General features: G+C 45.3%; 1 protein-coding gene across 2 annotated transcripts in view; it reads right to left on the minus strand.

Annotated features, from left to right (window-relative positions):
* Window positions 1-15,971, minus strand: part of LOC309329582 (syntaxin-binding protein 4-like) — a 60,480-nt gene that overhangs the window by 21,583 nt on the left and 22,926 nt on the right. For both annotated transcript variants that reach the window (XM_081840486.1, XM_081840487.1), the window contains exons 3-5: window positions 5,095-5,190; window positions 4,558-4,627; window positions 4,287-4,361 (exon numbers count right to left, since the gene is read on the minus strand). In XM_081840486.1, coding sequence (XP_081696612.1) covers window positions 4,287-4,361; window positions 4,558-4,627; window positions 5,095-5,190 — 241 coding nt within the window. The remainder of the gene's footprint in view (window positions 1-4,286; window positions 4,362-4,557; window positions 4,628-5,094; window positions 5,191-15,971) is intronic.

Below are 15,971 nucleotides of genomic sequence, written 5' to 3' on the forward strand. Positions count from 1 at the left end.
ATCGTGCTAGTGATGAAGACAGGAATCTCTATTATTAGTGAAAGGATTGTTTGGGTAGGGAAATCTAATCTCAGATGGCATTATGTGTTAGCTAGTATACAGTTATTATCTTCCAAAGCAGATTCTATTCTGAACTTAAAAATGGAAAGCATAATGCTGGTGGTCAACAAAAGGGGTTTAAAGACTCTCCCAAGGCAAATCTAAAAAAATGTAGCAGAAACACCGACAACTGGGAAACACTGGCCTGCGAGCACTCCAATGGAAGAACAGCCATTACCAAAGGGGTCATGGGCTTTGAAGATGCTTGAACTCAGGACGAAAGGGAGAAATGTGCTAAGAGGAAGGCACACTTGGCAAACCCTTACCACGATCAACTCCCGCCCAGAAACCTATGTCCCCACTGTGGAAGGATGTGTGGATCCAGAATTGGCCTCCACACTCACACTGTTAAAACTGTGTTTATGGAAAACAATCTTACTCGGTTACGAGTGATTGCCAAAGAAGAAGAAGACAGTTCATTTGAGAGACCACCTTATCCCTTATACATCCAGTAGACTGCTGTGGACTGCAAGAGAGTTTCTCCTGAAAGTTCCAAAGATCTCAGAAGCCCCTTACACAGTAACTCAGAGTGGGGCTTTTAGTGGGGCTGCCCCTGTTCTGTGGAATACCCTTCATGTTGACATATGACAGGAGCCCATGATCTTCACTCTCTAGAAACTGCAGAAGACATTTTTGCTTTGACTGGCTTTCTCAGCTGGATAAATGGGTCTTTACCACAAATGTCCATTTGCTTGGGTTTTAAATATATTTGCTGTTTTTAACTTTTAATTATCGTATATGTAAATCGCCCTGAGACCGTGGTTTAGAATAATAAATAAGTGGTCATTACCACCACCATCATCACTCTTTGTCCCAAGTCTATCTAAAAGAGCATCCTGTTTTCCTACAGCAGCCAAGTGCTTCTCAGAAGCCGACAAGCAGGTCGTTCAGGCAAGAGCCCTCTCCTCTTATTTATTCTCAAGCAGGACCCTAATTCAGGGGGACACCGATTCTGAAGAGGGAGGCTCTCTATATGCCATGATTGGGGGAGGTCCTGTGCAGCCAACAGATAAGATGAGAGCCAGCTCCTCCTCTGAGAGCACTTACATGCCCTCCAACATTTCTCCAGTGAAAATAGGGACATCTTATTCTGTAATAATAATTTTACAATTTATACCCCGCCCATCTGGCTGGGTTTCCCCAGCCACTCTGGGCAGCTTCCAACAGAATATTAAAATACAATAACCTATTAAACATTAAAAGCTTCCCTAAACAGGGCTGCCTTCAGATGTCTTCTAAAAGTCTGGCAGTTGTTTTTCTCTTTGACATCTGGTGGGAGGGCGTTCCACAGGGCGGGTGCCACTACCGAGAAGGCCCTCTGCCTGGTTCCCTGTAACTTGGCTTCTCGCAGCAAGGGAACCACCAGAAGGCCCTTGGTGCTGGACCTCAGTGTCTGGGCAGAACGATGGGGTTGGAGACGCTCCTTTTTTAAAAAAAACCTTTCCCTATACAAGGCTGCCTTCAGATGGCTTGGGGGTCAGATAACTTCATGCCCTCCAACATTTCTCAGATGAAAATAGGGACACCCTAAGGAAAAGCAGGACATTCCGGGATCAAATCAGAAACCGGGATGGTTTCTCTAAATCAGGGACATCCCTGGAAAAAGAGGGACACTTGGAGGGTCTGCTTATGTAAAAGCAGTAAACTCTGAGCTGAAATGCACAATCTTTATAAGGCTGGCTTCACCATTAGGTAGAGTGTGGTAGCTGCCTCAGGTGGAATGTGCTGGGCAGGGCATACGAATATGGCCTGCCCTGCACTCAGCTGTCTGCTACCCTCAGGTCATTGAAGGTTGGTGCATTCAGGCAAATGGAACACTGCCCTGCCAACCTTAGATAGCCCCCATCTGCCTGCCTTCTTATTGCAACCTGTCCATGAGGTGGCGCTGCCTTCCTTCTCCTAACCTCAGTGTGGAACTCAGCAGAGAAGAGGAAGCAGGAGCTGGGGGAAAATTAGCTCTGCCTGTCATTGACTCTGGCTCCACTTACTGTTGGGTTCCTTGCCTTCCACCCTCCCAGTCCCAATGGGCACCAGCCAGCATTGCCTCAGGTGCAGTAGAGGATGCTAGTCCATTGCCAGTTTTGAAGGAAGAGTCAATGCCAGCCCAGCTGGCTTCTGAATATGGAATGTGCGAAGGAGGAACATTGTCCTTTGTCCTGGCAGCAAAATGCCAAACCTGCACAGTGAAGCTGCAATCCAGAGCACCCTTACATGGGAGTAAGCCCCACAAATAGGCTCACTTCAGAGTAAATATACACATAATTGCACTAGCATTCTGTAGTGGACCCACCACTTAATACCATCCATTAATAATGCAGCGGATCTGCGCCCATCTCAATTAAATATACTGCACCCATCTCACGATACACCAGTTACACAGATTTCTACAATATACCCCAGATTATCTAGTGGCAGGGACTTGTGTGAGTCTCAGGCAGGAGTTGATTGAACAAACAAGAAAAGTTTAATTAAACAAAAGAGGTTTATGAAACAAAGTGGGTCAGGAACTGCGTTCTTTCAGGTAGAAGTTAACTTGTTTACTTTAACTAACTTAAGATGCCTCAGGCTTAAACACAACACTATAGGCACAGCTCTTCTTAAACTCCAGTTACTAAAAACCAGTTGTTACACTTCAGGTGGTAGATGTTCAGGTTTCTAGAATAGATGGTAAAATGTCCAACTCAGTTTCTGTCACTTAGATATTACAATTAAATAATTTCAACACAGTACAGTTTCCTTCACAGCTTAATATTTTGATTCATGAGTGAGGGGCACTTCTCCTCAGGCACCCACTCTTTTAACAATCCCACACCTGAGGTCTTCTAAATGGTATAACAGACCCAAGGGATCACCTCACCCCTTGTTACTGGGTTGGGAGTCTTCAGTACCTAGAAGAACTCTCCCCTCCTGGCTATACGGAGACCCAGGTAGCCTGAATTCCCACAAGAAACCCTCCCAGGAAACTCCTATCTGTATACCTTTCCCAGATCCTTGACCTGGTCTCCCTATCCAAGCTGCAAGGCTCTGTCGTCTCGCTATGGATAGTCTCCTCAATGTGTATGTTTAACGTCACTCAGAACCAGTTCTTCTTATCACACTCCAAACTCCCAACTCCAATCAAACCCTATCTCTTAACCTGAACCTTTGCCCCTTCGCAAAATCAAACCCTATCTCTCATTTTAAATCCAGCCCTGTCTAACTCTCTCCCACCTAGAAACTGCTCCTTTTATTCTCCCCTCACCCAAAGTGCTGTTTCTTCCCCTTCTGTGGCTAGCTGACTGTAGTGAGAGGCTCCAGCACTCTAGAGGAACTGCGACACCAGACTCTAGTCCAGGGGTCAACAAACATTTTCAGCAGGGGGCCAGTCCACTGTCCCTCAGACCTTGTGGGGGGCCAGATTATATACAGTGGACGCTCGGGTTGCGAATGTGATCCGTGCAGGAGGCACATTCGCAACCCGCAGCACCACGTCCACGCATGCGCAGGTTGCGATTTGCTGCTTCTGCACTTGCACAGAGCATGATATAGTGCTTCTGCACATGTGTGAGCGCCGAAACCCGGAAGTAACCCGTTCCGGTACTTCTGGATTCGGCGCGGTGCGCAACCCAATACCCCACAAATAACCCAGAGATGCATTTTAAATAAAAGCACACGTTTTACTCATGTAAAAACACCAGGCAGGCCCCACAAATAACTCAGAGATGCATTTTAAATAAAAGGACACATTCTACTCATGTAAAAACACGCTGATTCCCGGATCGTCCATGGGCCGGATTTAAAAGGTGATTAGGCTGGATCTGGCCCCCGGGCCTTAGTTTGTCTGCCCATGCTCTAGTCCAGGGGTGGCCAACTCCCAAGAGACTGCGATCTATTCACGGAGTTAAAAACTGGCAGTGATCTACCCCCTTTTTGGGGGTTCAGGTCAAAGTTGTTGAGTTGTTTTTAGGGAGGGGGAAAGCCGCATTTGGGGGGGGGTGCAGCGCAAAATGGTTGAGCTTTTTTCAGGGGAGCCAAGCTTGTTGAGCTTATTTGCAGGGAGCCAGTGATCTACCAGTGATCTACCACAAACGCTCAGTGATCTACTGGGAGGTCACGATCTACCTGTTGGACGTCCCTGCTCTAGTCCGTCTCTGCTGTCCATCATGCATTCCTCCCTGCCCCACGTGAGAGAAAAAGTCAGTCCTTACCGGGCATCGTCATCTCGGGCAATAAGAAGGCGCATGTGGCTGGTGGCAGAAGCCGTCCTGAGGATATCCACCGCTCTGCAAGGAAGAGGAAAGAGAGTGATATGTGGCAGGTGACTGACATTCACCAAGAGGCCTTTTCAGCCTGCGAAGCATCTTCAGACTTGGGTCTCCAGATGTTAAGAACATAAGAAGAGCCTGGTGGATCAGGCCAGAGGCCCATCAAGTCCAGCATCCTGAAACAAATTCAGAGCCCTGATCCAGAATGCTATACCTTTCGCTTGTAACGCCAAGCAAACTGTCTCCGTTTACTTCTAAGATCTGGTCCCCTGGTTGCAGGCGGCCTAAATCAAGCAAACAGGCAAGAGAAGTGTCACACATATGGAAAAAGAACATACTCCCTATCCATAATTGCATGGGGACAATAGGAACACCAGCAGCTGCCTTATCCTGAGCTGGATCATTTGGTCCATCTAGCTCCATACTGTCTGCACTGACTGGCAGTGGCTCTCTGTCAGATGGGAATCTCTCTCTCATTTATTAACTTTTCTGTTTTGCAATTTAGAGTATTCATTTAAATAACCTTAAAATATCAATTTACACCCCTTCTTCTCTTTCCGCGGTTCATTTCGCATAACATATTTTACATAAACTAAACCATTCAGTATTCCATGGTTACATCCATCAAAACTTATTTACACTGTTGAATTTATCTTAATGCTGCCAGCGTATTCAACACATGGGAATCTCTTCACAGGGTCAGCATCACAAGGCTTTTAGGTCAGATACAGAAGCAATAAATGGCACTTACCATCAGCATGAGCAACACCTCCTGGTAGGATTCTCTTAACGTAAACCCCATATTCCTCTCCAGTAAATTCTTTAATGCCTCCAATCACTTTAATGCCTATCAGGAAAATATGACATAACATAACATTTCCTTACTAAGAAGCAACTGCTACCCCGTCCTCTGAAGGCACACCCACCCTGTACACTAGTTTAAAAGACATGGGAATGCTGGGAATTGTTGGCCTGGTGAGGGGCCTGGAAGGGCTTACTAAACATTGATATGTCAACAAAGAAAGTTGCCTCATACCAAGTTGGGCTGTTGGCCCACCTACCTCAGTATTGTCAACACTGACTGGCAGCAGCTCTCAAGGATTTCAGGTAGAAAGTGGATAGATAATATTAGAATTCAGAGGCATCCAATTAAGCTGAATGTTAAAAAAATTTGGGAAATGATATACAATGAATTGAAAAAAATGTTTAAAATGACATTTGTAAAAAAAAAATCCAGAAGCATTTGTGTTAGGGATTGTAGGACAAGACCTGCCAAGGAAAGCAAATAATTTATTTATGTATGCTACAGCAGCGGCAAGAGTCTTGATAGCACAAGGATGGAAGAATGAGGAAATCCCGACAAAAGAAATTGATGACTTATGCAGAACTGGCCAAATTGACTTACAAATTGCGACACGAGGACAACTGCGACTTTAAGGAAGAATGGGAACTTTTTACAAACTATTTAAAGAGACAACAAAATGAACTGGACTCCTTCGCAGGTTTTGAATAAACATATACCGTACAAATTTAATGGTTGATAACAATTTTATAATATGCAGAGAAAATATGCGAAGAGAAATCAGGGAGAGGAGCTGAGGGAAGTCCTTGGTGGGGGGGAGGGGGGAGGGAAAATTATGTATGTGATTATATGGTTTGATAATTTGTTATGTGGAAATTGATCAATAAAAATATTTTTTTAAAAAAACAAAAACTGAATGATGGGAGATTCAGGACAGGGGGTGGGGGAAGGGAGGACTTCTTCACACAGAGCATAGCTGGACTATGGAGCTCTTTCCCCACCAGAAGGAGCAAGGGCCACTGACATGGATGGCTTTAAAGAGTATGAGACAAATACAAATACTCTTGGGGGGTAAGGCTATGACAATGGATACTAGCCATCTTGACGATGTTCTTCCCCCCACTGTTAGATGCAGTAATGCTTCTGAATTTCATTTGCCTGGAGTTGCAAGTGCTAAGAATGGCTGATGAAGATGATCGACTACATGGGATTGGCAGAAATGACCGACAGAATCCGAGACCAGGGAAAAGAGTCGGCGGAAGAGGACTGGAGGAAATTTAAAGACTATTTACAGGAATATTGCAAAATTAATGAATGCTAGAATGATGTTGGACTGAAATTAAATGGTTACCAGCTGTAATGTAAAGGTTGAGTAATAAGATAAAATAATTTATATTAAGTTACAATAAGGATTTTCTGAAATAAGATCTGAACTGGAATACAAAAGGGGGAGGTGAGAGGAGGTCCGAGATATAAGGTAATGGAAATAAGTGATGGGAATTATATTTGTTTTGTTTTGTTTTTAATTGTGTATTTTTGGTACTTTGTTTTTTGTGTATTATTTGTTTTTTGTGGTTTTTATGTTTGTATTAAATTGGAAACTTGAATAATTTTTTTTTTTTTTTAAAAAAGAATGGCTGTTGTGCTCAGGTCCTGTTGGAACAGGATCCTGGACCTGAGGGGCCACTGGCCTAATCCATCTTCTTCTTCTTAGGTCCTTATGTATCAGTCCTTACCACTGGAATACATATATTCCACTTGAGGTATAGAGAATGAGAGTGAAGTGAGCAACCTCAATAGTGGCCTTGAGGATATGGAACTCCATCAGGGGAGCTTCGTTATACATCAATGTGTTTTGCAAGATGAACCTATTGGGTTGGAAGTAACACAACTGATACTCCCAGAAAACTGTGCATAGGATTGCAGTCTTCCTAATCCTAATGAACTGGAATAAATAAATAAAAATGCCCAGTAGCACCTTAGAGACCAACTAAGTATGTTCTGGGTGAAAGCTTTTGTGTGCATGCACATTGCTTCAAGCCCGAGGGATAGGAAGATTTCAAGGCAAACACAGTTCTGCAAATCAAACTGTACCCTTTTACATGTCCTCGCTTTGCTCAAAGTCTTCTGTCTCTTATGCCTTGCTTGGGGCATGTGCTGGATACCTGCCCAGAATGCCTAGTGCCACAACATCTCTGTTGTGACACAGAATGTACGCTGTATTTCTAGTGCACGGCTGAGGAGGATTCCAAGCCAAAAACAGCTGGGGTGAAAAGTTCATTGGGGAGGGAGAGGAAGGAAAATAGGTCAGTTTTGATTGCAGTTTATTTATTTAAAAGCTAAACCACATAAATGGTTTTTATCCCTCCGCGTTATATAAAAATAACATAAAACAGTATCAAATAGCATAATAAAAATGGTAAAATAGCTTTATAAAAGCAGGGGGCTGCAGCCATCTAAATTTCACTCAGAGTAAAAAGGTAAAGGGACCCCTGACCATTAGGTCCAGTTGTGGCCGACTCTGGGGTTGCGGCACTCATCTCGCTTTATTGGCCGAGGGAGCTGGCGTACAGCTTCCCGGTCATGTGGCCAGCATGACTAAGCCGCTTCTGGCGAACCAGAGCAGCACACGGAAACGCCATTTACCTTCCCGCTGGAGCGGTACCTATTTATCTACTTGCACTTTGACGTGCTTTCGAACTGCTAGGTTGGCAAGAACAGGGACCGAGCAATGAGAGCTCACCCCGTTGTGGGGATTCGAACTGCCGACCTTCCGATCAGCAAGTCCTAGGCTCTGTGGTTTAACCCACAGCACCACCCGCGTCCCTTTCACTCAGAGTAGTCTCATTTAAATTAATAGGTGTAAGCTAGTCATGTCCATTGATTTCCGTGGTTTACTTCATCATACTGGATGAAGTGTGCTGTAATGGTTAGAGTGGTTAGGATCCAGGAGACAAGGATTGAAATCCCCACTCATCCATGAAGCTAACTGGTGACCTTGGAGCCAGCCCCTAACCAACCTCACAGGATTGTTGTGGAGGTGAAATGTGGGGGGCGGAGGGGGGGAGAGCCGTATAGGCCACTTTGAGTTCCTGAGAGAAAAGGATGTGATATAGATGCAATGAATGAATGAAAGAGCAAGCAGGAATGGGACACTGGCCTGATTCAGCAGACTCTTCTCATGTCCTTATGGACTTTTGGTAAGTTATGCCCATTAACTCTTTTAATATCTGTCAATAGAGAGTGTCAGTATTTCTTAATCTTTGCACATGTTCACACAATATTAAATATCCTTCCTCAAGGGGCTCAGTAATGCATCAGTCACTTGAATTCATATTAATTGTACCCGTGTTAGAACCCAATTAGATATGGGGTCTCCAGCATGGTAAGTGGGCAGGCATCTTCCTTGGTGCCCTTTAAGTCTTCCTGCCCCTCCCAATTTTTAGGGTGTTTTTTGTTTTTGTTTTAGGGGGTTGCTTGGGAAGAGTTGCCTGTTTCTTCTTTAGCCTGCATTTTATTGGTTTTGGGGTATGTGTAGGTGTTTTCGTGTGTTGGTTTAAGGGAAAGGCATTCTCAGCATTGCCATTGTTCCTTCTGTGAAATGGGTATATTGTGGTGCCTACAGCACAGTTCCAAATGTGTCCCCAGCTCCCAAAAGGTCAGGAAACCCAGAGCCAAATAGGATTTTGAAAAATGTAAATTCATGCATAATGTAAGAGTAAGGCAAATTCTTCCAGTTTCAGTTTTCTTGGCTGGCTCTCACCTCTTTCTCATGCAGTCCTATCAGAAAGCGTGTCAGATTAGTCACATCTCATCCTTATTAAACACACACACATAGCCAAGGGCAACTGATTGAGCACAAATAATAGGAAGAGGATCCCTTCCCGCAAACAATTTTTCAAGTGTCTGTTGTTGCACACCCACAGTGCCCTCTGGCGGTAATATATAAGGACTAGTGCTAAATCCGAAACAGAACTCTAGTTCAGTGTCATGCAAAAAATCGGGGTGAAACGTGCATGTGAAATTTCCAGTCTCAGCTCCATGTGGAGCTCTCCAGGGTGCTACTGGGAGATAGAACTTTGCTTGCCCAGAATCCTCTGTCATGACTGGAATTATGGATGGAGGAGAAATTTGGTTTGCTTCACATTTTAAAACGGCTTTCAAAACTTTCAAAAACAATATGCATCTTTTCAAATTCAAACTTCTCTGAATTTTGCAGCACAACTGTGCTCAAATACTGTGTACGAAAATGCGAGTGTACATAAAAATGCACATAGTCATGAAAATTTTAAAAAATGCATTTAAAAATGCATTTTTAAAAATGCAGTATATCAGAGAAAGCTTCTTTGCACAAATGTGTATATTAGGCAAAATTGCATACAACAATGTGTATTAGGAGAAATTTGCACTAAAATGCTGAATTTTGATGAGGAATTTTTTAAAAAAAGATTCACAAACTGATGTGGAAGTGTGGAGAACAGAACATAAGATGAGTAAAATGAGAAACTGAGACCACATTCACACCAAACATTTAAAGCACCATGATCCACTTTAAACAGCCATGGCTTCCCTCAACGTATTATGGGAACTGTGTTAAGGATGCTGAGAACTGTTAGCAGACTCCTCTTCCCCTCACAGAATTACAATTCCCAGAGTTCCTTCTGAAGAGGGATTGATTGTTGAATCACTCTGGGTAACAAGTACATAAAAATGTGCTTTAAGCATATGGTATGTCCTTAGCCTTTGGGTACAACTGACACAACTTGGGTCATTTAGAATTTCTGGTGATTTTTAAAAAACAATTGGACTGTTTCAATGAAATGAATTCTCTACTGGTTTTTTTTTTAAATTTTGTTTTATATTTTACTATTTAATGTGGAATTTGTGGTTCTGATTGTTTGGATGTGTAAGCTGCCCTGAGATCTCTGTTGGTGAATGGATAAACTAAAAACATGAGATTTGACACAGAAATGCCTGGCAGGAAAAGGGCAAAAATGCAATTTATCAAAGGCTCATTAAATTCTAATTTCTTGGAGTCTGGGCTGAAGGCTGTGGGATTATGAATGCTGGTTTTAATTAACAAATCAGCCAGTCAGTGAGAGCCAGCGAGATCTGACTTCCTTGCTCTCAATCCAAGACACAAATAAATGTGTTAACAGACGGGAGGAAGCCCACAGACACCGAGCATCTGTCTATTGCAACCACACACAACACACACAGCACGAGAGGCAACTGAACCAAGGAATCCACCCCATTGACAAACATGCTTTGCTTGGAGGTATTCTGCAAAGCCAAGATCAAAGCAACTGATCTTCTCATGCCTAACAAATATAGGAACATGCTTATTGAATTGCTCTTGTTGGGGTACAGAAAGTTTCAGTCTGAGCCACCTAGGAAAGAACTCACCTGGAGTCAAGACTCCTGGTTCATCTAGCTTGGTCGTGCCCAATAACGATAACAATTTTATTATTTATATGACTGACTGGGCTGCCCCAGCCCCTCTGCGTGGCTCCCAGCAAAATATTAAAAACACAATAAAACATCAGCCATTAAAAGCTTCCCTGTACAGAGCTGCCTTCAGGTGTCTTCGTAAAGTCATGTAGTTATTTATCTGTTTGATATCTGATGGGAGGGCATTCCCACAGGGTGAGCCAACAAGACCCTCCTATACTGACTGGCAGCTGCTCTCCAGAATTTCAGGTATGGCTCTCTCCTAGTTGCTGTGGATTGAACTGGGGAACGCAAATCAGATGATATACCACTGAACTACAACCCTTCCCATTTACACATTATGGAAGGGTCTGCTTTGTCTGCTATCTTCCTTTACTCTGCAATAGCCCAATTTTGAACTGAAATGATGGAAACACAAACACACACAACAGAGCCCCTTGCTCACCCCACTTGCCAACACCCTGCTAAAGGTAAAGGTAAAGGGGACCCCTGACCATTAGGTCCAGTCGTGGCCGACTCTGGGATTGCGGTGCTCATCTCACTTTATTGGCCGAGGGAGCTGGCGTACAGCTTCCCGGTCATGTGGCCAGCATGACTAAGCCACTTCTGGCGAACCAGAGCAGCGCACGGAAACGCCGTTTACCTTCCCGCCGGAGCAGTACCTATTTATCTACTTGCACTTTGATGTGCTTTTGAACTGCTAGGTTGGCAGGAGCAGGGACAGAGCAACGGGAGCTCACCCCGTCGCGGGGATTCAAACCGCTGACCTTTTGATCGGCAAGTCCTAGGCTCTGTGGTTTAACCCACAGTGCCATCCGCGTCCCTGCTATTTCCCCCATATTTACCCCCTAGAGTGGTGGCTCCCAAACTTTCTTTGACCACTTCCCCCTTGGTTCCTTAAAAAATCATTATTCAGAATAGCAGTTTGCACAACCCATTAAGAAAGATAATAATGCAAAAACAACAAACAATCAATTGCACATTTATTCAAATTCCAATTAAAACTATCTAATCTAATTAAGTCAACCAAATTGATGAACTTCATTCAGTGATGCCAGCCACTCAAAGTCGGTTAGTCGGTTACACATCCAGTGCCTCTTGCCACCCAGTTGCCTCTTAATGTCCCGCTAGGTAATTCCAGTGCCCCCCCCCAATGGGTGGCACACCCCATTTTGGGAAACAGTGCCCCAGAACTTCTCCCTCCCACCCAATGTAAGCACTAAGTTTCACTTTCTGAAGCCGCTTCTCTCTTCCGTTCTGATGCTCCACTTGGCACCCCTGTTTTCACCTTTGCTCCCATATCCATGCATCCTTCCCCTCTGTTCTGTACCCCCTTTGCACAAACACCCATTTTCACAGGAAAGGAAGGAAGGAAGCCTGTGGGAAAGGAAAGGGATGTCCTCAAGGAAGAGGGTGTGGAGCCAGAGCCGTTTGATGGGACTTAGTGAAGGGCAGCTGGAATGCTGGTTCCCCCTGCTCTCCTTCCCTGGTTGGCTGGCCACACCCAGCATCTTCCACCCAACTGAGCAGCCCTGGCAGGGCAAGCTGGTCTACAGCACCCATGTCCTGCAATTTGCCAGGATGCTGCTGGTACTCCTCTTCCATTCTGGTCATCTGCTGGGAGATCGCCATAGCAATGTGGCCCAGGGCCAGGAGGGTACCAGCCATGTCCCTTGCCCTTCAAGGCATTGCAACAGCAGCAGCAGCTGGCCTATGAGCTGCTTGGCCTCACCACTGCATGGGGAAAGCCTGCGATGGCAACTCCACCTTCTCATCCTCTAAACTGGGCACTCTCCCAGCTGTGGGGAAAGGGGAGACTTCAGGGATTTCAGGCCAGGAAAGCAAGGAGGTTTCCCACGAAGGGAGAGCTTGACATTAATAGCTCCACCCACCACCATCCTTTTTGAGGTTTGCCTCTCCAGATGATGCGTTGATAGAAGGGCAGTGGGCTGGGTACATATTTGGCTACCGGTGGCAGAAGCAGCATTCCCCAGGGGGGCACCTGTCCTGTGCACACTGCAGCCCAGCAACTACGATGGCAGCAGCATACTGAACTGCCAGGAGGTGAGTGGAGTGCCTGCAGAGCACCTGAATGACGTTTGCAGACCAATGGGTATAGAGCAACAACAGTCAGGGTTGTATCCAAGGCAGTACACATTATGCCAGCATAAGGGTTTGCCCTTGTACAATGGAACTTCTCCCATCCTCTTCCCAGATCTGGTCTGAGGGTTGGGGAACTCCCAGAACAGATTTAGTGGACTCACTGGGGAAGAAGGAGGAGGGGAAGTTCCATGGTGCAAGCATAAATCCTTGCACGGATGGAATGAGTTTGTGGGATACCACCTTCTCTTTATATATCGAGGCAAGCCTGGTGGAGTTCCCAGATGTGTGTGCACACCTGTATTTTAAAGATGGAAACACACAGCTGTGAGAAGTGCATGATGCTTGCAAGGTGCATATTTTCTATAGGACTAGGCTAGTGCAACCCTGGCATTTCCATAACTATCATAACGTGCCAAGTGGTCTTTAGTCACCCATCCCTTCCCACTTAATATTTCAGCAGATGTTGCTGGCACACTTACAAAGACTAGAAACTGAAAAAATAAAAACAAAACTGAGATTTCCAAAATGCTGCACTCAGTTCCAGGTTTTGCCGTTCACCTCCGTTGCTTGCATGCAATTGCAACACACACACACACAACACACAATATTTTGGCCTGTTTATTTCATGCACTAGAATTGTCTTCTTGCACTCTGGAACAGCAACCCAGATCTGTGACTAAGACAACTATATTTAATTACATTTGGCTTAATCTCTTTGTTTTGCTTTCCAGTCTCTGTAGCATCTTTTCCTTCGCCTGGGGTGAGGATTTGGCTATAGGTGAAATGAAGTTAAGCTTAGATCTAAGAAGATGAAGGTTAGGATAATTGGATCTCAGCTTTTCAGAAAAAAAACATTGTTTAACTGGCACCTCTCTATGGTAACTAATTTCCAATTAAATGATCAGTGCAGATCTCTAAGACACTCGTGGAATTTAGGTTCAGGGAGTTAATTCCAGATTACCAGCTGCACTCTGCACAGCAGAGCATAGATATAATATCCTGGTCTATCCTACAAAGTCTGTGGACACAGCAACCATGTTTTTAACTCAGTGTGTGTTTTAAAAGTGCCGTGCCAAGAGTGAGTGGTTGTGTGAATGCCAGCACCATGCCCAGTAGTTAGGGTGCAATACTTCCAGACTTTGGCATGTCATCATTGACACTACTCAAAACATAGTAGGTGCACAGAAATATAAGGAACTGTCTTAATATATACTGAGCCAGACCACTAACCTATTTAGTTCAGTATTTGTTTTAACTGACTGGCAGTGCTTCTCAGGTGTGTCAGGCAGGGATCATTTCCAGCCCTACCCGGAGATGCTGATTCTTCTGACATCTCCTTCACCTGTCCTAGCATCTCCAAGAACGAACCAGTGCTGAGGACAGGAGATGCTGCTGACCCGCAAGTGGTGTGCCTTCCCTTTGTCCAGGACCAGAAGGCATCAAAGACTACAAAGCCGTAATGCAGTGCAACATCGGAAGCTGCTTCACACTGAGTCAGGTCATTGGTCCATCTAGCTCAGTATTGTCTACTGGCAGTTTCTCCCCTGTGTCTCAGGCAAGGAGCATTCCCAACCCTACCTGGAGATGCAAAAGATTGACCCTGGGAGCTCCTGCAGGCAAGGCAGGTGCTCTGCCCTGGAACTTTTGTCCTTCCTCTGGAGGAATTTCTATGCTGTTTCGTTTTAAAGTAATTTTTACTGGCTTCCACAAATATATAACTAGACAAATTAGGTGTAAACATAAGCAATAGCACAAACAAAGTCTGCCCTCCTCCCAAGCTTGCCAGTGACTGAAAAAGTATTCATGTCTTTATGATACCCTGTAGTTTTTATACAAAATTATCCTACGTTGTTCAGAAACATTGTATGAAAACACCCATCCCCAGTGAGATCACCTTCTCCAACTAAAGCATCCACAAGTATGCATAGTCATAACATCTACATTTGCAGTGATGTGGCTGATAACACATAAATGCTTTTCAGTAGTTTATAAAATAAACTGCCACCAAATACACCCCCCCCATTACATTATGAGTTACTTTCTGAGATATAGCCAATCTCCATACATGTTTACACCATGGGTCTGCTCCTAAATCCTGATGATTCCTCCACCATGTTTGGGTAATGGACAGTGGCGTAGCTAGCCACTTGGGTGCCTGCTGTGGCGCGCATGTCCTGCAGCCGGGGGCGGGGTGAGCCAGCCATGGGGGTGGGGCAAACCAGCCATGGGGGCGGGGCGCACTGCGTGGAGCCTCTCCACCGCCTCCCCCTCAGCTGTAGGGCGGCTGAGGGAGAGGCGGTGGGCAGACACAAGCCCCATGCTGCCGTTTCAGCGCGGAGTCTGCAAGCCACCACGTCACTCCCAGTAGAGATGTGTGGCTCAGGCACACTGCAGGCCCTGTGATAAGTGCCACGGTGTGGCACCCAGTACCAGCCATGTTTCGTTACATTTCTTGACTGAACTAAAAAAATTTGTGAGCCCATAAACAAAAAAACCTCATATTTTTGTCACCCCCCTGAGTGATGACACTGAGGGCGGACCGCACCCACCTTCTTCTGCCACTGGTCATGGATCAGCGGTTCTCAACCTGTGGGTCCCCAGATGTTGTTGGACTACAACTCCCATCATCCCTGAGCTCTGGCCTTGCTAGCTAGGGGTGATGGGAGTTGTAGTTCAACAACATCTGGGGACCCACAGGTTGAGAAAGGCTATAAGGGATAGTCATAATGCAACAAGCAAGGATGTCTGGTGTTTTACAGTGCTGTTTAACAGGGATGGGAGGCAGTTTCCAGCCAATGGGTCACATCCCCTTGGGTACCACATGCCCCTGGTGGGCAGGGCCAGAGGCAAACGTGGCCAGGGTGATGGGTGCAACTTCAGTACGCTACATGCCAGCCACATACAACCCAGAGATTTCTGCACACCCACAAGTCTCTATCTTCCATCCAGGCAAGCAAGAGGCATCACTGCGAATGCACGGAAAGAGGGCAGGGAGCAGGGCCAGTGACGGGGTGTGGTTTGGGGAGTGGCTGTGATTAAGGCAGGGTTGTGAGGACCACATTCAGCCTCCACGCCTGAACCATCTCAGTCCTGCTGTACAAAAAGGGTGTCAAACAATCATAGGCGTCAACTTTAACAAAATGTTAATTTAAGGTAGCCTTCCTAATGTTTCCCCACAGATGAACAAGTAGCAATAGACTGCCTGCAGCAGATAGAGTGAATCTTGGCATTAGGGACTTCTGGAAAGCAAAGTACCGTATTTTTCGCTCTAT

The sequence above is a fragment of the Podarcis erhardii genome, assembly GCF_964252035.2.
Source record: "Podarcis erhardii genome assembly, chromosome: 14".
NCBI classification, from domain to species: domain Eukaryota; kingdom Metazoa; phylum Chordata; class Lepidosauria; order Squamata; family Lacertidae; genus Podarcis; species Podarcis erhardii.